Raw genomic sequence first — 27,241 nt, forward strand, 5'->3', positions numbered from 1 at the left:
TCTGATTGGTCTGCCGATCCGCTCTGTCGTTATTGGTCAGTTGCTCAGCACGGTTCTCGGAAATGTCCCGCCTCTTTTACCATATTGGGAATGCAGCCACTGGCTCCGTCCGAGGGGAGCAAAAACATTAGCACCTTAGCACTACTGTGCTACCGCAGACTACAGCATATCGTGGGCGTGCTACAGAAGTTAACGGGCGTGCAACATGAGCTGCAGGGCTTGCCACAATGAGCCAATGGGCTTAGATCAGTGATCTCACACTGACAATGACGTCGCACTGACACATTTTTATCGAGGTGGGCTAGAACCGAGTGTTACATGCAGCTAATGCTACAGCTAACAGGAGGATGTAGGAGAAGCCGCGTTTACGCAGACTTTTAATTTTTTCACATAGATGTGCCTAAACATGCACAGGACACTTGGAAAACACACTAAAGAGCATATAAAACCAGAAAAAGCATAATATGGGACCTTTAATACAACAAGTAATGGTTTCTGTCACTTCAGTTTGATTCCCATATGAACCTGTGACTGCCTCAGGGTTAACCGCTCTACCCATTTGTTCTTCCCCGTTGCTGGCTTTGTTCTCCTTGTTGTTGTGTTAGACCATATTCATTCATACACACAATCATTCAACACCGCATACACACTCTCTTCCTCACATGTTGTAAGGTAATCATTCATTTAAAATATACTGTATGACGTTGCTGACTATGTGTTGTCCTTCTCTTCTGTCGAATACTAGCAACATGGGGGAGCAACATGGGGGAGTAATTGCTAAGCAGGGACCACTTATTTTGTGTTATAATAATGTGAACTAAAAGTTTAACTAGCTTTATCTGTGACATTTTCAACCTTCTATCCAGCAGGTTCTCAGACCATTCTCTGTCAAATACAGATGTTTCCTTGTGGTTAAACACGTCAACAATTCATACTGTAGCTACACCTGCAGCGTCGATTCTGTAAAAAAGCCCCTTGGTTCATATATGAGTTATTTCTGGTATCTAGTGATGCAGCATAAAGAGCAAAAAAAAAAGTCAGCCTTAGGTTTGATTCTTGCATGAAACTGATATACAATTTTGAAATCTTAAAAAAATGGAGTCTTTAATATCATGTGATGTAAAGGTTGAATGAAAACCATGAGTTTTAGTCTCCAAACGTAACCGTGCTGTGACAGTCATACAACATAAACTAAGCTCACCGCTCACATACAATAATAACATTGGATGTTTCCCATCGAGCCATATATTTCAAAGTCTGCCTCAAAGTTGCTTCTTTATTATCTGACAGATGCTTGCTTTGCAAGTCTAAGCAAATGTTACTTATTCAGTATTTCTTACTTGACCGCTAACCCCTGGATGTGCAAAACAAATGAGACTGCACAGTTATCTAGTTTGTCATAAACAAAGAGCCAGAGGCCAGTCTGCTGCATTTCACATGTTAGGAGTAAGAACCAGGCCAGACCAAAGACATGGCTGGGCTCCTGAAAGGCAGAGTGAATGGGCCCTCTGCAGTCTACAGATGCCTTTTTGCATATTGGATCGGTAGCGATTGAGATAGCCTTCTGGCTACAGTTTGCATTCTCTACATTTTCACATTTCATATTTGCAGCTTGCATCTGATCAGCTTTTGGAGCTGAATAAAAAGTTGTTCATAAGTTATTGTTGCCTCTTTTTTTGCCATCCTTATATTTGTGTTAATAAGAAAGGGTGAGTATTTATGTGTAACACAAAGATGTGTTCATTGCTTGATTTCAGTTTACTGTAGATTATGTTTTTGTTAACCACCATGGGCCCGTCATGCAGCTGGGCCCCAGAAAGCCTCCCCTCTTCATGGGTGGCCTTGGTAAGAACACTTTCCAGCTGCATCATTATATTCTTCAAACTCCTCCTGTTGATGCTCTGACTGCTTTAGATTTGAAGCTGAGAAACTTTGTATGTTGACTGCAACATGGGCTTTTCATGTGTCTTGTCCAGTGTCCTTGACTCGTCACCCAGTTTCTGATTGCCACAGAAAACCTCCAGGTCTTACTTAATTTAAAAGCTAAACAGTGTACACAAAACAACCTAAACTAACCCAAAAGCAAAGTAGGGAACATTTTGAATTGCTCACCGGGGACAAATGAAGTTTTTATAATTTGAATTTGAATTTTTGATGCCTTTGCTAAACCCAATAACACACAAGGGGTGACCTGCTGAACACCAACACCAACTGAAGGACAATCAAAACAAACTAAACTGTAATCCCCCTCATGACCTAGCAGCACATGGTTTGGCCCTGTGAGCTGCCTGTTGAATTTAAGAGTCCTCAGCTCTACAAGGAAGTGACCTCCCCCAACAACCAGGTAACTCAATAGTAAATAATCAACTAATTAATTCCTAGGTTTGTGTTACCCTAATCTGTGAAAAGTTCATATTTATCCATTTCAAGTTTTATCCAATCAAACCAACTGTGAAGTTAACTTTAGTCTGGTTTTGGTTGACTGCAAACAGATGACCTTGTGCAGCTAGCTAACACTCCAAGGTGCTGATAGTGTGTGAATTGGGTTCAGAGGAGATTTAAGTATCTTGCTTTAGGACACTTCCAATATGTGGGGTACGGCCCTTAATGACACTTTCATAGTACCTTGAAGTTTCTCTCCAAGATACAAAAAAAAATACATCTTACTTGGATGTTGATTGATCTGAAAATGTTCATCTGATTTATTGGGAAAATGGATTAATAATTTCCACTCCATTAGAAAGCCATGGTAATTGATGAATGGCAGCATCAAAAGAGACGAGAAGTTTCATTCACTTTCATTAAAATCTCATTACATGTCTCTCCCTGAGATATTTCAGTCTTGGCACACAGTCCTTGTCTCTGTTTTGGTCTGAGCTGCTTGGGGTCTTTCATTTGGTGACGGTCTGTTGGTCATAGTCCTTTTAGGGTAGAGCACGTAAAGGTCATGGGGCTCATTAAAGAAATTATTTGACATTCTGGGAAATGCGTATAGTTACTTTCTTGCTCAGCTTTACATGTACACTCATGTCCATTAGGACTTATCCAATATCTGAGGATGGGGATTCTTATCGGGATAATATATTGTCTTGCAATTTTGATTCATTTGGCTGAATAAACAGGTTAATCTCTGCTCACATCCCATCACCTTTTAAACTGATCCCACAAGGTTGTTAGTGAAATATTTAAACATCCATCAGTTTGAGAAGCACACGCATTGATGCAAAGTTTTGCTTCTTATCATTTGGCAAATGTATGTTCTGTGTTCAGTTCTTTCCAGCTCGGTTTGTGGTTTCTACCAACTTGTAAAATAAACACCTATAACTTAATAATTCCTCAATGTGTTTGCCAAATAGTCCCTTACAGTGTCTAATGCGTTTTGTTGCTGAGCAGGTACATTGTGTTTTTTTTTTTTTTAGTTTTTCCACTGAAAGGAAAACAGTGAATGGATAATCAACCAGAACTGTTACAGTAGTATGTTGTGCAGCACAGTTGACCAATGAAAAGCTTGGCGCTGGCTCGAAATCTTAAAAGTGACATAATGCAAAGATAAATAGAAACAAGGGGGCGCTACTCTGCGAGTAGGACTTTTGACACAGCTCAGTGTGTTTTTAGTGTTTTTTTGACCTATCGAAACTTTAACATTTCAGTTGTTTAAAAAAAGTACACTACACTGTGGTGGCTAGCATCACTTTCCCTGAAACCCTTTACGGCTTTCTGGTGGGAAAAATAAAAAATCCCTTTTCACTAGAGTCAACTGCTCACTTCCTGTGACAACAGACGTCACCTTTGGCTATCATAACTTTGTTTTTTGCCGTAAAAGGAACCAAAAGTTAGGTTTTTTGTTTCCTTTACCAACATGCTTGAAGGTTATTCAGGTTAAGGCACAAAAACACTTTTTTTTCTTTTTTAATTGTTTATTAAACAGAGGCACATTCAATGGACGTTGGTTCATATATTAAATATACAGTAGCTGCCATGCATACAGGTTTCTAGCCGTGGGTAATTTGCAACCCATGTCTCAGGCTTTAAAGTTCAAAACAGAATCGTTAGACTTCAAGAAATACAGAAACAGAATACTGTTTAGTTTTATTCACACTTGCTGCAGTAGGTTAGGTTGAAGAGGTATGTAAACGTAGGGAGTCAAGACATGTCATGTAGGCACATAAGTCAGTAACAACAACAATCCATTGTGCTCATTCATGTGACATGGCGAGTAATTATTTCCTGATCTGGAATAAATTCACATTAAGACCCAGTCTAGTTTAGTCTACTTGGAACTACAAAAGTTAATGTTGGGTTAATGGGAAGAAATATTTGAATGATTGACATATGGCATGTTCATCTTTTTTTCTTGTAAAATGGTATTCACCATCACTCTGTGTGTTTTCTCCTTGTATAGCTCACATTAAACTCAGAACAACTCTGAGAGCATCTGAAGGCAGGATAATTCAGTTTTTGTCTGTTGATCCCACACAGGACTTCAATCCTATCCCCCTGGATGGAACGCCTTTGTTGTACTTTAATTTGTGTCAACAAAAATGAAAATGACAATTATAAACAACTCTCAGTGGGGTCTTTTAATTTCCTTTGGACTCAGACCTCCATCCATTAGCTTCACTCGCTTAACCTTTGAAGGGTGACAGGGGGGTTGGAGCCAATCCCATCTGACATTGGCCACCCTGTCCAGTCAATCACGGGGATGACACATAGAGACAGACAACAGTCCATGGACACATTCACACCTACGGACAACCCCAATGGCTGTGGACTGTAAGCGGAAGCTAGAGCAGCTACAGCGAGGACGTGGGCACTGGGAGAACATGCTAACTGCATACAACACAGTTAACCCCTGCCTTAGATAAATAACCTGTGTAAATTGTGTTTGCTTGATCGGCGAATGAAACAGGAAAGGGATCACTAAATTCAAAATGCTGCACTGGCTTCCTTCCAACTGATATTTTTAAACAAGAACCTATGGTTACTTCCGCCCCTGGATTCCAAAATTCCCCAAATACTGTCTTTTTCTCACTGATATGAGATATGACTGTTCATTTGTTGGAATTCAGACTCCGTCTCTTAGTGCTCCCGGACGAGCAATTTGTGGGCTGTCAGGTTGATAGACAAGGGCACAACATGCTGGATCATTAATGAGTAACGCTCTGCACTTAAGGATACACACCCCTACAAGCTCTCTCTCACTCTCTCTCTCGCTCTCTGTCTCCCTCCTTTGTTTGTCTTTTTGCAAAATTCACAATACAGACCCACGTGTCTGTTGTCTTCTTTTGTATCACCTTCCCATCCGCAACTTGATGCTTAAAGTGCAGCACCACTGTATCCCGGGCATCCCCCTTCCCTCCTTCTCTCATGCCTCTAGGCGATACTTAGTTTCCCCCCAGGAGTGGTGCAACTCCCTGCCAATTCCTCCCAATCCATGTGAAGGCCCCCCCCCCCCCCCACCGGGGCTCCACATGCTCTAGCGCTGTTATTTTTTTCCCACACCATGAGTGACCAGATCTTTAATCACCACAAGGAGCTGCTACTAGTTGCTCACCTAAAGACTATTTTAATTTAATAATAAAAAGAACAACAACGTCAACTATTATTATTATTATGAATATTATGAATATTATAATTAATCTTAGTCCCCAACAAAAGAACTGTTGCGTCACCACATTGGTGAAGCTTTTAAACTATCCTGTAGGCTATATGACTTTCTATTGTTTCCTGTCACTAAATATAGTGCTTATCAATCATCTGTTAACTCAAATAAGAAATATGGAATTATCAAAATGGTAAACTATTTTGCGTTGCACAATTTTCAGGAGCATGCTCAGCACCACGGACAGCTCCTCTCTCTCTCTCTCTCTCTCTCCATCTCTCTCCATCTCTCTCGCTCTCTCTCTCTCCATCTCTCTCGCTCTCTCTCTCTCTCTCTCTCTCTCTCTCTCTCTCTAACTGTCTCTTCCGGGCGCACACTCGGCAGCTGGCTGCTATACAGCTCCTCCCTCCTGTGTGGTGGCTTTCCCGACCAGAGATCCTTGGACGTGAACAGTTTTGCTGAGGAGCACTTTTCTATCCCCCCAAACAACCAGACGGACAAAAGAGGCGTTAGTTATTCCGTATCGACCTGAGAGAAGGGAGTTAAGGTATCGGATAAGGTCTCCAACGGTCCTTCACCCCCCCCCCCCAAATCTCTGTCAGCGATGGAGACTTGGGCTGGCTTCAGCCCAGGCTTGCACTTATCTCTGGGTATCTGGCTGATGATAGCCGTTCATAACCTACAAAATGCCAAGGCGGAGATAACGTGCGCATCTTGCCCGTCGCCACTTCAACTAAACCTAGAGGAATTACAGCTGGGGATGCGCGCTGACCCGACAGAGGAGCCGGGTACCCTAAAAAACATCCGAGTAGAGTTTAGTGAAGTCGGGGATACTGACCAAAATGCTGGAGTTGAAATGGACGATGAGAACGGCGTTTCTTTCGGGGATGTCCCCCGGTTCTCACAACATGTCAGTTCGGATAGAGTTGGCGTAAAGGAGGACGCGCTGGGCTCCATGGCAGAAAGTCGCAGGGGCAATATTAAGGCAGGAGTGCCCGGGGAGGGTGAAGATGTTGCGCTCCGGAGAGCGAAGAGAAGCGGTCCCGAGTTTGCTGAGTTGAGCGCAAACGGGTGGACTGGCGTGGATGCGGGTGCAACGGGAGATCGAGGCTCGTTGTTAGACGGACTCAACAAGGGCAGGTCCGAGATCAGATGGAACAGGGACGAAGTGAGAGGGAATAACAGGCAGGATGAGCCTAAGCTTACCAGCAGCACTTTTGCTCTGACGGGAGACTCTGCCCATAACCACGCTGTGGTCTACTGGTCAGGGCAGAACAGCAGCGTAAGTCAAAAAATTGTTCTAACTTTCCCCACCTCCATATTCTGTTTCTTTACACGGCTCCATATCAACACATGAACTCTATACTGACAGCGAAGTGTTGAAAGCGGATGGGGATCATACTCCGTGACGCACAGAGCGGAGACTCTGCGCTCTGTCGTGCCGCTGAGTTGACTTTCACTGTTAACAGGTGCACTGGAAGCTGCAGATGCACATCGACGCACACTGTGTTGCCTAAATGCCAGACATGTGCACGGACTGTAAATCGTATTCGCGACCTTTGACTCCCACCCACGATACGCACGATGCCCCTTCTCTGTAACAGTGACCCTTTTAATGTTTCGTGCTTTCATCCTAATTGCTAGTCTTATATCTGCCTGTGAATGGTCTAAAAGTCGTGCAATTTGGGTTTAATATTGAGAATTTCGAACTGATAGTCTTAGTTGGACAACGTAATTTATGATTTATTTGCAGCGATTTGAGATTTTGAGCATGATTCATTCCTCCCAAATGATGCGAGGGGTTTTCATCCAAACTAATTGATTGGGGAAGGAGGGAGTCATAAATTATTGCTCAATCTCCAATAAGCTTTTAAAATCTTTAGATTATGAAATTCCTCTCTGTTCGACTGTCTGAGCTTCCCCTGATTTTTTTTTTAACTGAACTGAACACATTTTTAAGAACTGAGAATGAGGCTGTTTTGTACATTTTCTCACTATAACAGCTTTGATTTATTGCAAATTTAAACAGTTTAAAACCTGGATGCATAACCACAGACCTTCCAAAGGAGGGTGGTTCAGCGTTTGGATGATGGGTCTCTTACCCCCATCTGCATTATTACTAAGCTGGAGATGCATGCCTCTTGAAACAGTGGGGCACTGAATTTAAATGTCAGACTGCACTGAATTTGAAGACAGCTCACCACAGCACTGACAAGAAACAAGGCTAATGGGTAAATACAAGTATTTTGTATTAACAAGAAAACAAAAAATCAAAATGATTTGCTTAGATCCTGAAACTGCTTCATTGAAAAATACAAATTCTCAATTTTAGACCCAAGGATTTATGTCTGGTAATAAAATCTGAAGCCTAAATACCTTGCACTCTGGGTGTGGACGTACAAGATACAGTCCTTCGGGTGTCACATCATAGCAGTGCAGGTCAAAGGCAGGGCCAACCTGCTGTCATAATGTGTGAATCTTAACAATAGCAGTTCTCACTGTACCATTTATTCTTAAATGACACTGACCCCACTGAAGCCCGTTCTCCAGACCAACTGGATGCAAACCCTGCCCCTCTTGCACAAGTGGGCTCTCACAGGAAGAGAATAATGAGGCAAAATAAATCAAAGTCATTTACAAAACCCCGTAAGCTCACAGTGAGCCGATGGGCCTCTTCTTTGTGGTTTTTATGAGCTTAATTTGTTGTTGTGGCTCTCCCTCCTGCTTTATTCCATTTGGAGAAAAAAAAGAAAATCCCACATATTCAGTCTTGTCTGAGCTGATTACCACACGGTGCATGAACTTGTTTTTTAACCCGCAGTGAAGACTGAGGCAGTGTGTAGGGAACATGTTTGTGTGCGTATGTATTTGTGTATGTGTGTGTGTGTGCGACTCTTGAGTGTGTGCTGGACAGAGAGGGTGAAGAGGTTATTTTGTGCCACTGCCCCTCAGCTTTTAAATCTTTATTATCTTGGAGACTGAGGCCTCTGTTTTTCAAAATCTTCCTTATTTTTTTTGCAGCACAAAAAAAGGGGAAATCAAGGCATGGCCTCGAGCGCGTCCTCAAGAGTGAAGATCTGCTACTTAATCTTCATTCGCGTTTGGTGCTTGTTGTGGTGATGAATGGAGTGGTAGACAAAGGGAGTGAGCTTAGAGTCCACTAACTGAACTGCAGCAGTTTGTTTAGTCAAAGTAAGAGTGAATGGCTAGTCTGACTGGATGACCAGCCTTGTGCAGCCACCTTCATATTGACCTTTTATTCACAGCCTGTTGTTTTGCTTATACACTTTAACACCTGAGCCTTCCTGTTGTTCTTTTTTAAGACTGATACCAAATATTACCAACCCATCTGCCAATATTCATTGTCAGCGTTGACAAGCACACCAATTTTCATTCTGAAACAGTGTGACATTTATTGGAACCAGCTCAGTGATATGCACAAACTGATTCATACATCTTGTTTGTCCTAGTACACCCTTCAGCACAGACCCGTTAAGCTTTATCTCCTTGATCTGTGTTTGATGAATTCCCTGAAGATGGATTATTTTTTTCTCTGTAGTGCAGTAGTTGTCATTATTGTGTTGGTCTCCATAACGCAACAGCTTACAACAAAAATGTAGCCTCTCTTGCAGCAGTAACAAGGCAGACATTCACCCATATGGTGGTTCATTTCAGTGTGCTGTTGCCTCTGAAATGAAAAGATTAGCAAACAACACATCACAACATAATTACATCCAAATGTTTTAACCACCAATCTAGAATTGGTAAAACATTTGATGTGTTTGGGCCTGTTTAAACTGATTAGGTTGTTTTTGTAGATATTTTTTATTCTGTTTTGGGTATTTAAAATAATTATGATTGAAGTGGTTTATTACAACTAAACATAGCGATTGTGGTGCTCTCTTTAATCCTTACCACCATCTTTCCAGATTCTTAACCGTGTACTTCTTCCAAGCAACTTTAACCATCCAGTGGCCTCAAGGGGCCAAAGTTAGAGCCTTAGATACCTGTTGATTTCTCTCTTCCTCATTATAAACTATAAACAGCCTGGTCTTACTTTTCTGTACTCATGACTGATGTCTTTAAACGATGCGTATGGCTCTCAGTGTGTGGTGTTGCCAACAGTAGTTTCTTCAAAGCATGACAACAGAGTCCCCCCTCCTTTCGTCCTTGTACCCTCTCTCCCTATCAGTTGCCAGGATTTGTAAATCCATAAATGTAAACCAAACAATGACCAGAGATGTGAGTCAGATCAGTCAACTCTCTCATTGGTAAGCTTTGGAAAGTGTTCCCATTGGCCTTCAGTCAAGAAACTGAACTCCTTTGGGTTCAAATGTCATTCCTATTCGGTCGAGCGGCCCCGGCATTGAACATAATTCCACAACATCTCTGGTCTAGAAACTTTTCTCTCAGTCTTATTTCAGCCGGATTGGTCGGCCGTGTCCTGTACTGACTGTGACTACCTCTTGGAGGAATTGACGCCGGCGTAGCTTCCCCTGGGATGGAATGGCGTGTCCTCTGAGGCGTGTACACAAAGCTAATGCACTCTCTCTGTCTCTCTCTACCTGTACAGATTGCTGTTTTCAGCCTCCTTTACTTTCCCTCCCTTTCTTTCACTCAGTCTGTTGTCGCATGTAGCCTTGTGTCTGCAGCCTCCAGCCTACGTGCATTCTTTGACGTCTTATACCTTAAGATGTCAATTGTGAATGTTGAAGTAGTATGTTGTTTGAAAGAGTCTTTGGCATGAATTCAGTGAAGCATTCTGAAAGCAGAGTGAGAAATTATTGCCTTAAGTATCTCTGAGACTGTAATCCTTCCACCTTTAGCAGACATGAGCATAATGACATTGTGACTGGCAGCATGAATACAAAATGGATCGCTTTAGCAGTGCTTCTTTTTGTTGGGAATCTTAAAACATCCATCTCTTTTAAGGAAACCTTGAGAATTCCTCCCAACAGCATAATCACAATAAATATGCTCCATTAAAGAAAACCGTGACCATAAATGTCAGCATATTGATAGCTATGCATGGTGTCAGCACTTAAACGGTTCAATGGCATTTTTTCCCCACCTCCCGTGTGTGTGTTTATCTAAACATTATTTTCATAATACCGCCACACATGGTCACACGTTTTTTATGTCCCTTCATCCGTTGGGGCATTAGCATAAGACAGAGTGAGTACTCGGCTCGACTCGAGTGGTCTTTTTAAAGTCGTGAGAACTCACACAGAGACAGGTCAGTCATATCTGGCAAGTCATCAATAGAGCCGTGTGTGTTTGAAATTCCTAAATCCCTCTTGAGAGCTAGAGGAACACATGCGGACTCTCGTGAGTGGCATTTGAAGGCAAACTGTCATGCAGCAAGAACAAATACATCGCCTATGTGTATGTAAGCTAAATACTAAATACTTTTTTGCAGGATGTCGACTTATTACAAAACAGGAGTTAATAAATGATACCTGTTTTGGAAGAATCCCACTACTGCAAAAAAAAAAAAAAATGTTGTAGACAACTTCATCAGCCTGACTGGATGCTATTTGCATGCTCCAGTCATTATATGTACCACCAGTATTGTAGGGATAACCCTGAGACCCCACAACAAGGACAGAGCCGTGAGTAGCATTTCCAACGGTTTTCACTGCAGCGAGCAGGATATGATTTAGGATGTGGAGGCAGGTCTTGTTCCCTGCTCACTTTCCCTCAGCCCATCTCACCCCTCAGCCTAAATTACTGAAGGTAATACATTATAAACGTGTTTTTTTTTTCCCCTCTCCCCTCTTCTACTACCCTGTCGGCCCTCTGCTCTGGAAGGAGGAAAACAAGAATGTCATAAATAATGTAGCCCTTCCAGTGGGCCTCTTCTCCCATATTCCTCGATTTCTCCACTCTCTTTACCCCCTCCCCTTCCCCCTCTAATTAGTGCCGACAAGTTCGCTTCCTGTTGCCTGTTTTTTTTTTTTTTTCCTTATTCTTTTCTTTGGAAGTATAATTCTAAGGCAAGAAGCCATATGCCACAAAACATGAATGGAGAATCTGTCTTGAATGGCCTCCAGAGCCAAACTTTCAAACTGCAGTTTCCCTGTACAGTGAGCATATTCACTCTTGACCTCACGATGTCTCGCAGTTTGGTTTGAAAGATGTTATGACACCCAGTGCTTTGTATACCCAAGCTTTCAAAGTCCATGTGTCGGATGACCATGTCACTATTGTTTAGCCTGTCAAATTGAACATCTGGATACTTTGCAATGATTACTTTCCATGTAACCAAAAAAAAGAAAAAATGAAGCCTAAAAATCCAATGAAGACAAAAGTATCTTACTCTCCATATGCAAAAACCCATCTCTTCCATTTCAGTGAAGTTAACTGGGTCAGCACGATTTAAGGATATTCATGGTTTTATGTCAACTCTTAAAGGTCAGCAGACTTAAAAGTGTCACATAACGTTGGAACTCTCCTAAGCTGCCTGGGTGCGGAAATACGACCACATTTAGGAAGCCATTCAGGAAGCCATCCAATCAGGGTGCATTGCACCTGATGGTGCAGCACCGCAGATCTCGGTTCACATCAAGCTGCAAAAAGCTTTGAAGGTAAATGAGCTTGTGCATAAAAAAATAAATAAAAAAAACCCAGCAGGTAGGACAGGAAGGCTTTAAGGCTGCGTTCACCAGAACTAATGGCCTCATTATGTTTCCTGTATGATTGCCACGTTAGTTGAGGTGCTGATGGAAGCTACCTCGCCGTGACTTCAGAGACTTGAGTGTTAATCATACGCTTGGCCACTGATCCTGTTCCTGCAGTACAAGGGTGCTGACATTATCCATGTGCACGAAAGAGTGCGAGGCAGAGAAAAGTGTTGAGGGTAACTATGTGTGTTAATTACACTGGTACACCCCAGTGTCAGATTTAATTTAGTTTCATTTTTATTCTATTAAATGTTTTTTTTTCCCCACACCAGAGAATGTGGGTTACCACCTACCAGTGTGCAGCGTGCTTCCCCTCTTGTCTTCTCCCACTGTGCACAGTTTGAAACACCTATGGATTGACTTCCAGAATATCGAGCTTTGAATCTTCCAACTCCCCGAGGCACTGTGCATCTTGACCTTTACCACCTTTTTTTTTCTCAGAGCCAAGTGTGATACCTTGTAATGTTGATGTCCCTTGCCATTTCCCAAACATGGGCGAGCCGAAGAGAGCGGCCAGGCGATGAGCATGTAATAATGTGGGACCACTGTGAAGTGATAGACCGCACGCTGTGTCTCTCTCTCTCTCTCTCTCTCTCTCTCTCTCTCTCTCTCTCTCTCTCTCTCTCTCTCTCTGCCTCACCCTCTATTTGCTTTTTCTCCCTCTTTCCTCTCTGTCCTCTTTCAGCACGCTCTGTCCCTCCCACACATTAATATGTCTTCACTAGGTCACATCAAATCTTAGGCACCAAAATACATACTTGTTCCAAAGCGAGCAGGCCGTTACAAAGTTGCATGCACGCACAGATATGTCCATGAAGAAGAGAAAAGATAGACACACTAACATGCACACACACACACACACACACACACACACACACACACACACACACACACACCCTCAATCATTCTCAGTGTCTCGTCTCTCTCTCTGTCAGAGTGAGTGGTGTCATGCCTGGAGGTGGTTGTCATTGATGGAGACTAATGTTGACACATCACACCCCAGGACCTGCAGTCAATTAACACATTGTCTAATTAAAGTGATCTACTGGTTTATCCATGAGAGATTGAAAGCGACTGTAAAATGGGTCCACGCCGCATTAACTTCACAATCAGGTCTGCTTTCTTTTTTTATTCCAATGTGGATTTTAATGGTAATAACCTGCTTAAGCATCCCACCCATTACCAAACAGGTTGTATTAGCATCTTTCATTGACGCCGGTGGGAGATAGATGCTCATGATTTTGGATTTCCATTTCCCCCCCTTAATGCGCCTCTCAAGCTGCACAAAATACCTAAGCAGCCACCGGACGTGACTGAACTCCTGACCGACCATGGTATCTGGCGTGGAACTCAGCCTGAAAAGTGTCCTTTAAATAAATCATCCTTCAACCGCCTATACGTCATTTTCCTCCGAGCGAGGATTTGCACTTACTTCTCTTGAAACAGGACCATATTACATTTCTATCAAACACAATAATTGTCTCTTATTTACCCAGCCCGCCCCTAGCCGAGCTGCTTTTAAAATTTTAATGACGCCGTAAGAGTTGTTTGAACTGCATGCTGACGGGTACGGCACTAATATGAGAGTGCCTTATAAAGGAGAGAGTGCAAGTGGTCATGGATATCAATGAATTATTAATCCTCCAGCTCTTTTATAGGTGTTTTCTGTGTGGGTGGAACTTCCAATGGGAAAGAACGCACAGTGCACATAATCCTGCAGAGAGAGAAATACTACTACTGTCAAATAGTAAGATAGGCCAAGCTAAAGGAACTGCTAATAATCCCTTCAGATGTAGTCAATGTATAGACGTGACACTGAAGTTACCTCTCTGAAGGACCAAAGGGACTTTTATAAAAAAGCACTCATGCTTTGTAATGTTGTAGTACTTGAAATTGGTCTCTGTCTCGAGACCCCTTTTTGAAGGTCTCTGTCTCAGAATCGCATTTCAATCTCTGTCTCAGATTGGGCGGATTCTGGATTTTAAATCAAAACGTGTCAAGGCCACCATTGCCAGGCTATTTTTCCATGTCATCACTGTGATTAGAAGGAAAATAACCCCTTTCTAAAAGAACAATTTGATTTGATTCAATTTGATTCATAATTTAATTTGTATCCCCCGATTACATCTGCAACCTTCCCGGTGTAACAGTCTAATAAGGGAGTTATACACCCCTCTGCACACAAGAGGATGATTTTCTTCATTGATATTTATGGTCTCGGTCTTGATCCCTAAATCTCTTGGTCTTGTCTCGGTCTCAGAGCACTCTTGTCTCTGGTATGTCTCGGTCTCTGTAAGTGTGGTCTTGACTGCATTGTTTAATACTTATTTTCCATCTCAGAGAAACAGACTCTGACATTATCACAACCACAAATGGTGGCCTGGTGATATGGTCAACTGGCCTCTGAAGTCCCTTTTCCAATGTCACAGTTGAGTTAGGAGACACTATGAAACTTTTGAACTATTTTCTCCTAAAAAATTCAACTTCATTCATAAACATAAAATGTGCTCTTGCTCGGAGCTGTATACTTTGAGGTTTTGCTGTTAACAGTCTTTTGTATTCTGGTTAAAACAGAAGCTTGTGGTGGCCAATGTGAGCTAAAATAAGCTAACCTAGAAGAGATTTTGCTGAAAAAACTGATTCCTTACCACTTTTTCTGTCTCTCTTTGTTCAAGCAAGTACCATTATCACTATGTTGTTGTTTTTATTTGAAAAAATATAGTTGAGTTGTTCTCAAAGTGATGATGAAAGGGCTTCTCATCTATGTTTGTTTTTAGAAGGTCAAGCGAAGAAGTAAAAGTATATTGCGATCTTTTTGAAGTGAAATGAATTGTCAGAAAGTTTGGTGTGGTGTCAGCAGTCATGCTGTGTTACACTGTTATGGGGTTTTGGTAGTTACTGAGAAATGACATTGCCAATATGAGCAGTTGAAAATGAGCTGGTGTGGCAATCGCGCTTTACCGATCGGGTAAAGAGCTCGGTTACAAGGAGGGAGCTCAGAGTTGAGGTGCTGTTCCTTTAGCATCAAAATGAGCCAGCTCTTGTTGATCCAGCAGCTGATTATGATGCTAGAAGGCTTTTTTTCAGGGCACATTGTACAGGTAAAAGACCCCACAGTGGACCCTGAACTTGTTATAGGGGATATGTATCTCATCCGAGGCCTAAGAATGTCTCAGAATCTCCTAGAAGGAGCTGGAAAACTTGACTGGGGAAGATGATGTCTAGACTTACTTGCTTAGCTTGTGGCCCTTGATAAACAGAAGGAAATGGATAGAGGATGGAGCGAAACAGCTCTCACAGAACTGTTGCTGTGGGTCGCATTGCAGGGTTTCTACTTTTTTTCTGGCACTCTGTTTGAGAAGCACACTGAATATAGCTGCCAAAATGGTATCTGATTTGTTGTTTCAGCTGATACTTGCTTTAAAGGCTCTTTGAGAATTGGCGCCTTGATTCAACAGACAACAAGCTGCTGCCACCTGTAATCAAGTTGTTTAGCTTATGCACATATGCACAAAGGAATGAGGCTGTTGCTTTCTGTTGCTGGTCAGCGTCTGTCTTCTTTCAGCATAGAGATGAGAGGAGGTATGTATCCATCTATGCTCCTGTTTCATGCCAGGTAGACCTGCAAACATCCTGGGAACTAGACTAGCAGTTGCTTCCGCCTGTCACATTTCTGGTGATCAGTAGTTGAAATGTGTGAACATTGCAGTTTGAGTGTAGGCCAGGGGATATCTGTATGCACTAGTTGATGCATATACAGTATGTTTACTTATATGCATGTATGTGTGCAAAAACCCATGCTGTATGTTTTAATGGTTGCAAGCTGAGAATAGCGTAAAAACCTAATGATGCATGCTGAAGAGAAGGCTTTCAGCTGTGCTGCTTTAACTCAAGCAGAAAGCCTTTTGTAGCAAATAATGAAAGAAGAAATACAACACAGTTTCAAAAATATTAACCAATTAAGATAATCATACACAGCAAACCTAAAAAATGAAAAATAAAGCACTGATGTCCCTTTTACTTTACATTTACCTCCACTGCTAAATAACCCTTGCTGCGGTGATAAAGACATCCCCAAGTGTCCCCACTTGGACCCTCGTGGTTCGTTTTCCCACTTTCTGTTTGTTTCGGCACTTTATTCACGGCGTCTTTAGCTGAGGTTGTAATGAATACAAGCAGTAATGTTGAGTAATGAGTGGTAACAGGCGTGCAACCAAATAAATACCCTTTGTCTGACACTTTTTACGTGCTCCAGCTTGCAAACCTCTTTTTGCCTGCATCAACGGCGCAGTGATTTTCTGCTCAGTGTGGCTTGTCATGCTGAGAGCAGCACATAAAAAAAAACACGGCATCTACAAGGGCTTGTATTTTCTTTATTGTTAAGCTTTATCAATGTTTTTGTAGTAGCTATAAGTTCCTCTTGAATATCCCTCTCCATTTCCTGTGTCGTTTGTTGATCACAAACACATGGAGTCATCACACACACCCAGCTGGTGTGCCCCAAAGTAGAAGCTTGAACATTTTAAATCCCCAATAATTCTCAGAGAATGTAGCTAACTGTGCTGCCCCAGTCCTGTCATAGAGAGACTGATAGTGTGCCTTTACAATCAATGGTGCTCAGTATCATTCCTGGTGTGTCCTGTGCCTGCAGGCTACAGAGAAAATAAGGCGAGTAAAAGTTCAGCCACAGTCTGACTTTTTGGGGGGTGCTGTATCTTCTCGGGGTTTACGTAATAAAACTGCATCTATCAATATTTTTGACACCCCCAATACATCACACGACTTTTGTGATGGGTTTCAATGTTACTAGTCTGATTTATTTTCCTTGGATAGCCATTTTGGCAAGAAACAATTTGTGAATAATGGCTAATAGGCTTTGAATATTTGGTGTCTTCCACATCCAGTTACTGTCAAAGCAAAACACTACCGGTCAGTTGGCTGGAAACAACAATACATGTCTGCATGCTCTGAAAGCAACACTAAGAAACATTCAGAGGATTAGTTTTGGCAGCACATGCTTACGTTTTTTTTTTGCAAGTTAAGCATAATTTTTCAACCTTTTCTTTTTGTTTAATACAGCTGTTATAATATGAGTTAATGTATCTGTTATTAAGTAGGCAATAGACTATTTAATGACTTTGAAGACATTTGCACGTTTGTAGCCTGAAGCTAACAGATGCATTTATTTTTGAAGAAATGTGGGCTTAATGTCACAGTGACTTTCATGGAATGTACACACCTATGTCTTGCAGTTTCAGTAATAAAAAAAGAGACATTAAATATCCGTCCAGATGGAAGAGCTCACATTCAAAACCGTTTTGGATTGTTGTCAATCTTACAATTCTCTCTGCCTCCAATCTAGCTAAGGTGGATTTTTTTACTAAAGTTGCTAAATCGATGTTAAGCTTTTTTAGTCAAGTCTCTGCTTTTTTTTTTTTTTTTAACCTCTTCCTTAAAACTGCCCCAAATATGCATGCATGTTTGTTTTGGTTTTTTTAGAGGAAAAATCTCCAACACTGAGTGCAATGGTGCGTTTCCATCCAAAATGGCAATTTGTTTTCTTTCTCCCACAAGGCGAAAAATAGCTCCCATTGACTCACACAGCATGTTCGCAATGCTAGCCATATGCCAAAGCCTTTTTAATTATCACACATTATCCCAGAGCTGTCACAATGTGATAGCAGGAGCATTAGCTTAGGCTTGACCTTTTCGCCAGGGAGGAGGGAGAAGAATCACGACAGGAAAAAATGGAGGGAAACCTGTAAAATGCCAACATCAGTGAGACAACATTTACTCTGGGAACACCTGGAATCAACGCTTAAACACACACTATGGTAGATGAGTAATTTGTCGGCATTTGACTGCAGAGCATGTCTCAGAAAGAACACATGGGGGGGGGGGGGGGGGGGGATTCTCATTCTGACTGGGCCTGTAATTCAACAATAATTGTTAGGTCTGGGGTGACCATGGCTCTCCCTTGAACAACGAATATGTTATTGTGTAATCTTCAAAAGTAAGTCAGTTATGTAAAATTTGATGAATTATGAATAATGCCCCATTTCCACTGTGTGGTCTGCCCAGACCCTGGCGGTATCAATTATCTTGAAGGGGATAGATCTCATTCCAGTCCCCGTCTGATTTTAAGCATGTCAGTGTAAGGACATAATGGAATTTAAATGAGACCACTCAAACAGAAGCGATGATTTGCTGCATGGAGAGTGTTCTCTGGCAACTTTACTTAATGAATTCTATTGAGTCCACAGCGTTGAATTCTTACTCACCTTATAATGTGTTGGACGCATGCAGGTCTGGAGTGAGCTATTATATTAATTATGCATCTATGCATGCAGCCTCACTCTAAGTTGGCTAATCTTCTCTGTTTCGAACACATGGACACAGAATCTGATATGAAAACTAATGTGTTATTAAAGCCGCAGACCTGGATTTTTTTTTTGCTCACAGTGTATCTTTGGTAGACGATATACCACCGATAAGAGCTGGGGATGTAGATGGGGAAAGTGGAGGCTGTGTATGATTATTAACATTTGCAGAGGTAGGGCTGCAACTGAAAGCATCGCTACATCATACAGACCAGTGAGATGGATGAGTGGAGTTGGGGGCTGAGGGAAACTAGGCCTTGTTCGGGAACCCACAGAGTATAGCATGCAGCTCAGGAGAAACCCAGCCCAGGTAATTATCACGTTGTGCCACTTAAAAACAAATGAAGATGCTTTTTCACAGCAGAAAGCAGTTTAATTAAAGTGTGTTTGTGTGAATCTGTGTGTGTATGTTTGCTGTCCTCTGCCTCTCCTTTTTCTGTTTGTGCCTTTTAGCACTTCAAGCCACCACAGTCCCTGAAACGGAGATTGCACTCAGTCAGTCATTTTTATGCCGTAGTGACTGTTTTGTGTGTTCTTGTCACACAAGTGTTCCTCTCAGTCCACCACTGTGTTTCCCACCGGCAGCCCTGGCACGGCATCCAGCCTGCAGCCAGGGAGGCTGACTCTTCCTGTCATTCCTGTGGTCCCACATTGGCCGCCTGCCTGCCTGCCTGCCGGCTGCTCCTTAGGCAGTGCCTTTGTCCATCACTAGAGGGAGTGGGTAGCCTAAAGAATAATGAAGTGTAATATGAGTCGCAGGGCAAGAAGGGCATGGAGAGAAGTCGAGTGAGAGGGAGAAACCACTGATTATTCATTACCCTTATTTTAGAGCTGTGGCCACATAGTGCCTCGTACAGCTTCAGTGCACATAGATACTAAATGATGAATATGCTGCTTGTTGTAAATGCAGAGTGTAGCTGGATTGATGCTGCCAGACAAATCCTGCAAAAGAAAAACAGCTTCTCATGTGAGATTAAAAGGATTCCATGATTGATAGAAATTGATAACTATGGTGTTTGGCCTGTGTTTGTCAGTGTGTGTTTGTGTGTGATGAGAGATGGCAGAGGGGGAGGCATGGAGTCAGATAGTCGGATGGAAACATGACAGCTGCAGACGTACAACGTGATAAAGAGACACAGGCGCTCTCACAAAGCAGCAAGTTTTGTGCATGCTAAATATTACAGCACATCTCCTGCAGCATCTCAAATCTTTCCCCTCCTCTGTTGCTCAGGAGCAGATCAGGCCCTGCTCGTCTCCCCCAGCTGCAGCCTGTGTCTCTGCCCTTTCACAGCTCACTTGCCACACATGAAAATGTTTATGTGGCCCTAATTGAATTTAGAGCTACATGGTTTACCAGATAGAAAAGCATTTGTAGAGGGGGCTGCTACAAGAGAGATAATCCGGCTAGTAAAGATTCTCCGCTTCTGCCGCCTATCTCTGCATTTAAGGAGCTTTAGTTTTAGCCATCAGTGGGAGAGGGAATTTATGTGGAGCCGAATCGGAGAAGTGCTGCGCCTCAGGATGTAGTGGTCACTGGGTGGCATATGAATTCACTGTCATTCATCTACCCTGAAGAAAGTGTGTCAGCTAACCTTTATTATTTTTCCCCCCTGCTGGTCTCAACATAGTTGCTCAGTATTTCTACTTGTCTGCCCAATTCGTTTGTCTAGGGCATGTCTCCATAGATTATCTCAAAATGTGGTCGGTTATTTATGACTCACAGAGGATAGTTTCTAATAACTTCTGTGACACCTGGATCATTCCTGAAGCTTTGCTATCAGTCAAGATTCTAAAGATTAACTGAAAATCCACTGTTTTTATTTAAAAAAAAAAAGATCTTCAAGGGTTTATCTTTAAAAAAAAACATTGACTGATATAAATGATCACCCACCTTGAACATGAAAGCATCCTAATAACCAGTTTTTGGGATTTTTTTCTGATCATTTTGTGGATTCAAAGTTTAATAAATATTGCAACATGCATTGTTTTGTTGTTTAGGATGCCTTACAACATAAGGCAATTGCACCATTTATGAACACTAGTCTTTTGCCTTTCTGCTATTTTTGCTCCAAATATTTTCAAATTCATTGATGTGCGTTGACTATATATTGGGTTTGGGGCAGAATGAGATCAGATCGATCCATAATGAAGTTGTGGTTATTTGCAAACCCTTTAAAGGGCCTACAAATAAGAGTGAGTAATACAGTAAGCAGGTGGGTGACTAGTTGGGCACATAGAGCAGTGAAGGACAAAAAAAGTTGTGAAGGGATTCCGTCCTTGACCAGTGGGGACCCAGATGTGGAATTTACCACTTGACGGTCTCTGGGCTGTTTGTTTATTTTAAGACCTCCGTGTTTGCTCCCTGTCACATGATTGACAGGAAAGGAGAAAGAGAGACGGGATGTTGTGACCTAGGTTGCATAAGACATGTTTCATTGCAGCAATAAGCACATCTTATTGAACATCTATACAAAGCCTCTGTGGTCTCGGCTGCGGAAAAAAAAAAACATGCTGCTTCCTATAAATCTGCGCTCTCACTTCTCAAATCTGTGCGTACAGTTTATGATCTCTGCCAACACATTCATAATCTTTGCCCGGCTGATAAGCAAGCTTTCAGAATATTTTTTCATGCAGTCAACCAAGTCCTAATTTCCTGCAGAGTGAATGTCAATACAAGCCTTCCAATGCATTATGTCTCATGTCATCACTATGTCAGACGAGACACGCGTGAGTCTCCTCGGCCACTTCATGCAGCTATCTTGTCAACACAAGTTGAAAGGTCAGGGTATTTGTTGTCAACACATAGCTCCCCTCCCCCCCTCGCCTGCTCACACAGGGATTGGCACCCGGCGTCTGGTGACAGGTGACGGGTTGAGTTAATCAATGACACATACATTTGAAAGTCACAACACAGCTGAAATAAAACAGTTGAATAAAAGGATCTGTGAGTTTGCACAGGCACTGAAACCCAGTTGTGCATGGAAATTAGAATAATCTAAATTAAAATCTGTCCTGTTATTCCACTTAGTAATGGGGCAATTTCATTCCTCAGCACAGTCGAAGTGTCATTTTTTATTCTTTCCAGTGATGGTTATATCCTGAAATGAACTGCATACGCAAAGATGTTCAGAACTCGAACCCATGAGGATCAAGAATGCCAAAGCAAACACACATTTTAGCATTTCAGCAGAATCAGCCTTGCAGTTGTTTGCTTATCGAACACTTTGGCTACAAAATCATTGAATGTTTTGAATAAGATCCATATTCTCTAAACTATATACATGCACAAAATGACAGAAACTCCATTTTTTTCATCAGCTGCATATCGAAGAGAATTGATCTTTAACAGTATCCCTCTTGTGGCTGCTGTGACGGTCTGCAGCGTAAGGTGGGGGTGGGAAGGAATCCATTTGAATCTGAATACACGGGAGTCTGGGGAGCATCATTTTTTGCTCTGCTGCACTGAGTCATCGTGGAGTGGGTAATTCAGCCGAGTGGAAAGTGTTCTATCAGGAGGCAGACAAAGAGCGTGCCAACATGCCAAGCTCCCACTCATACTCCAACCTTAGATTCAACATCCAGACGAGATTAAAGATAATTAGAACGGAAGCGTGACTGGAAGCTCTCGCATATGAGTTCAAATGCAACGTAGGAATACATGATACCTGTTGTTATCTACAGCACACTGATTCCATCGCGGTCTTCCATCTTTTATTGTTTTCAAGCTGTCACTTTCTTTGTGTGCAACATTCTGTTTCCACTATGTGTAGGTGTGTGTGTGTGTGTGTGTGTGTGTGTGTGTGTGTGTGTGTGTGTGTGTGTGTGTGTGTGTGTGTGTGTGTGTGTGTGTGTGTGTGTGTGTGTGCGCGCACATGTATGTGGTCGACGTAGATAGCATGCTCACAGTTTCAGTCTATGTGTTATACAGAGCAACATGCAGTGTGGGTGGATTCACAATTCGGACCATATCTGCTCCTCCGGCTCTGATGTTGCATGGTGGGAGCTTGGACTGAAATTACTGAAAGAGCGCACTCCACATTTTCCCTGCGTTCCCTCCGGAGCTGCCACAGTAGTAGAATACTTTCTCTCGCTACGGTGGTGTGCAGCTGCAGAAGGATAGACTTAAAGCTCGGAGCGCCTGTTAAAAAAAGAGTAAAGTGCAAGCTTGACACTGTGGCAGTATCGTGGCTGTGGCTGGGCGTGAATAATCAGCGTTGAGATGTTACTGCTATCCAGGCCAGTAAGCAGCACACAGAGCTTGGATGGCGACTGTGCAGGGGGGACCTCTGGGAAATATGTTGATTCAAAGAGAAAGGCCTCGTGTTTGAGTGTAGTGGCCAAGATTGTTTCACCCCTGCAGGGAACCCTAATAACACAAAAGCATTCCTTTATTTTGACCTTTCTAAACAGCTGTACTGTAAGGTGCTTTAGCTACAGTTTTCCATGTTATGCTACTTTATACACCACATGTGCTTAACAGGGAAATATTGCACTTGAAAGGTCAGTCTGCTCCCTTTTTTCAACTGGTTTCTTTGCACACCAAGATGTAACATGTTCTCATAAAATTACTACCACTATTTTAGTTTGCTCTCCAGAATGAGTCTGAAATTCATAAAATGTTTATTCTCTTATTTTGTTTTACTTCTAACTGAAATTAAAGTTCTTCTTCATTCTAAATATTAAAAATACAATTTTCAGATATAAAATTCAGAAGAAAACATTTTTAGTTTTTCGATTCGTGCCTGTTTCCGTCCGTCGATTTGATTTATGCTCCTCTTAAAATATTTTTTTCATACAAGACACCCCCCTCAAATTTTGAATATCTATTCACAAGAGGTCATGCATTATTCCTAATAGTTGTTCAAAAACTTAAAAATATATTGTAAACTTTAGGATCAATACAATACAGGAGAATAGGACATTTGAGTCAGATGATTTACCGTAAAACTTCAAATAAAGCTCATCCGGATTTGAGTAGCCTGGTGTTGCTGCGCGTTTTTTTTTTTTTTTTTTTTAAAGGCAGGTCTCAATTAGAGGCCGCTTTGTATTAAACATTGATTAGTTTGCCGTTCAAACGCAGTAGGGTGTCTCTGTCTCTTCCCCACAGTGCAGCAGGTTGGTAATGGATGGATTGTCTTGCAAAGTAAGATCCAATCAGTGATTTGTAAGTTTATGTTTTCAATATCCTAATTTTTCCCACATTTAAATGTTCTTTCTGGTGTAAATTTAACATTTTAGAATCTTTCCTATCTTTGCTGTGCACAAGTGTTTTTGACAATAATTAAAGGCCGGTCTCGTATTGACGCCTGTCCCAAATAAAGGCAGAGTCCTTTTATAGACTGTTGTCAATACAAGCCCAGGCTATTAATTGAAGGGTTACAGTATACATGATGTAATGAGAAAAATGTTGTTCACATTGACCCACCCCCAGAGGATACCTAGACTTGCAGCCTCACAAAGTGTTTAAGCATCTTTCAGTTCGCTCTTAAGTTATTTTCCACTGTGCCCTTGACTATACACTGTTATCAGCTGCAGCAGGTACCAAATAAAAACAACCTGTGAAGAAACTACTGTGTGATTACAGCCCAGAACCAACCTGAATTTAGTCAAAGTGATCAAGTAGAGATAGTTGTAAAGAATTTAACTTAGAGAGAGAGAGCCAAATATTCCTCTCAGGGGTAGGTTGAGATCACACAGAGCTTGTAAATTTTGTAAGTACACATGTTACAGAGCCACACTTGCAACTGCAAATGATTGCAAATGATACCCCTGATCGTAAAAGTGCAATACTCACTGACATCTTAATTACAACAATATTTCAAGGTAAATGAAAAAAAGCAATTAGCATCTTATACTAACGTGCTTTTAAAAAATAAATCTTTGATGAAGGGCTTTTACTTGAAATACGTTCTGTAATTTAATAATTTAACTGACGTACACATGTAAGTGTTCTGAGAGCTTCCATCAGCACTGATCTGGTGGTTTTTGGCTGCAGATAGGGATTTGGTTCAGGAATGCTTTATGGATTTCATTTAGACTTTCTCCACACACAGAAAAAGGGGGCGTTTAAGATTGTAGATTTCCATATTGTGATGTGCAGAATTCAATAATTCTTAGTGTCACTGAACATAAACGAGTGTGAATACATGCATTGACATGGAAACAATAGAGTGTTAAGTGTACATCACAGATGAATATTATTATGTATGCTTGTTTATTGTCTGAGCTAATGTCCATCATAACAACCAATATCTGCCTCGTGAACTGATTCCAAAGGGCCTTAGCAGTGGCATATGTTTCCCCAAATTAAGGGCTTGTTAGAGCATGTGAATTGGCTGTGGTCCCTACGACTCCCCAGATGGATGGGGATTTCCCCAAGGACAGGAACTTAAACCATCTCCACAGCCCCCTGCACCTCCTTCTCTCCTCTAAGGGTCCTTCTGTCTATTACTGATATCTTGGTCTCACTTTGTGACCTTGAGATGGTATCTTTTCCTCTATTTTCTACATATAGCATTCCCTTCCATCCATCCTTGAAAGGCACGGGCTTAAACCTCAGGGAATCTGACATTTCACCCTAATCAGAGGATGACATTTTAAATGTGAGAATGTGTCTTTAGAGGCACATTCAGTTTAGTGGTTGGATCATTTTATCTCCAAGTTTAGAAAACACATTTCTTTTCTCACTAGGGACTTGAAAGAAATTAGATTCTTTCAAAAACACGGTGTTGAATATGTGGTTGATGAACCCACAGCCTTGCCTCTGGCACTTGGGTTGATCTCTACTTGCCATTAAGACTGCCTTAATATAAAAAAATATCCCCAGAAGCCATCATTATTTAGCATTTTATAAAGCATTTGTTCCCCATAGTCTTATATTTAACTCTAGGAGGTAAAACCATGGTATATATATATATACATATATATATATATATATATACATACATACATACATACATACATACATACATACATACATACATACATATATATATATATATATGCGTCAGCCCTGTGGGAGGCAATTAGAGATCTACTCCTGTTTTAGATTCATGGTCATTCACATACACTCACAGCTGATATACAACCAAACAGCGTAAATCTTGATTAGTAAACAGCCTGTGTGGTGATGGCGTCTGAAACCTCCCGGTGTGAATCGTGGATGGCAGAGCTCCTCTGGCCATTTCTCTTTAGGTCTGGCAGCACTATGGCAGCCACTGGCCGGGTCTCCGTAAATCCACTGTAGATGAGGGATGAATGCTGATCAATTAGAGTACTGCATTAAACGGGTCCTGTTCCAGGAAGATGTCTGCCATGCCTCCCTGGCAACCCTGCCACTGAGTTTGGATGCCATCTATCTTTACCTCTGGAACAAAACATTAGCATCAGTACGTCATCATTTGACAGTTCTCATATATTGTACCAGGATGTTGTCATTGCAGATTGATTCTGTAAAGAAAAAAAACACATTGTGCTCACTAAATGAAACTATTGCATGCTTTAAACAGAGATGAAAGTGGTTTTGTATTTTGGGAAGAAAAAGTACTATAGTTATTTGATGTGATATAGAAAAGGGAATTACCAGATGCTTGGATTTAGACTGTAGAAGATTTACAGATATCCACATTTGTGAAGATGGTGTTTTTTTTAGGACTGCAGGGAGGAAGTAAAGGAATATAAAATGGGTGTGCAGAACTGAGAAGGAGGAGAGGGCACAAGTATTTTGACTCTAAAATTTCCAACTTAAAGCCTCAAGCTGGACATTTGGGCTGTCATTTTCTCCTCCAGGGGTGACAACATATTTGAACATATCTGCCCTGGTTAAAAGGTTCCTGTGGTCAGAACTTGTCAATCCCAAGAAAGCCATGTCCTTAAATTTCCCCCCTCTAACTATATAATAATTTAGAAACTGAGTATCATGCTGTATCAAAGAGATCTTCAATTATGCTAGTTGTTTGGGAAATGTTCACTGAAGTTATAAAACAGATCAAAAGTAAGGGCCTTTTGTTCTGGTAGACTTTAAAATGAAGAGAATATTGCACAGTAGAGTCTGCCCCTGCTAGTCATTTCAAAGAATCTCAACATCAAGGCCGTTTTACATTGGCTTAACTCACCATATTTGCATTTTTTATCATGTAAATAAAATAAAATAAAAACTATTGAAATAGAGAAGAAAATTTAGCCATGTGACAGGTTTTTTCAATTTGGCTGAATGGGATATATAATAGACCTTGAAGTCAAAGGGTTTCCATTGAGTGATAGATTCTTTATGATGAAGCTGATATTATGTTAGACAACATGATGTTTACCGTCAAATGCATTGAAAATGACTCAAGCTGGCATTTTATATCCAATGCATCTTCAGTCGGGAGAAAATGTACGGGTATGTCAAGGTGCAGAGTGACTTCATGTTTCAGCAGTATCCAGTATCCTACAAGGCCATGCATGTTCTGTAATATGTTCCACAAACACATTACAGAGTTACAGAAGTGAAAGCTAGCAGGACTTTGATCATAACTGCTGGACTATGAGAACTTATTAGAGGGGTGAGAGGGTGCTCGTCACCAGTTTGGGGT

At 41.5% G+C, this 27,241-nt stretch overlaps 1 protein-coding gene across 1 annotated transcript in view; it reads left to right on the forward strand.

The window, feature by feature from the left end:
- Positions 1-5,941: 5,941 nt before the first annotated feature.
- Positions 5,942-27,241, forward strand: part of sorcs3a (sortilin related VPS10 domain containing receptor 3a) — a 223,425-nt gene continuing 202,125 nt past the window's right edge. The window contains exon 1 of the mRNA XM_020639103.3: positions 5,942-6,884. Within this exon, the coding sequence (XP_020494759.2) occupies positions 6,207-6,884 (678 nt within the window). The 5' untranslated portion in view covers positions 5,942-6,206. The remainder of the gene's footprint in view (positions 6,885-27,241) is intronic.

This window comes from Labrus bergylta, chromosome 1 (assembly GCF_963930695.1).
Source record: "Labrus bergylta chromosome 1, fLabBer1.1, whole genome shotgun sequence".
Taxonomy (NCBI): Eukaryota; Metazoa; Chordata; class Actinopteri; order Labriformes; family Labridae; genus Labrus; species Labrus bergylta.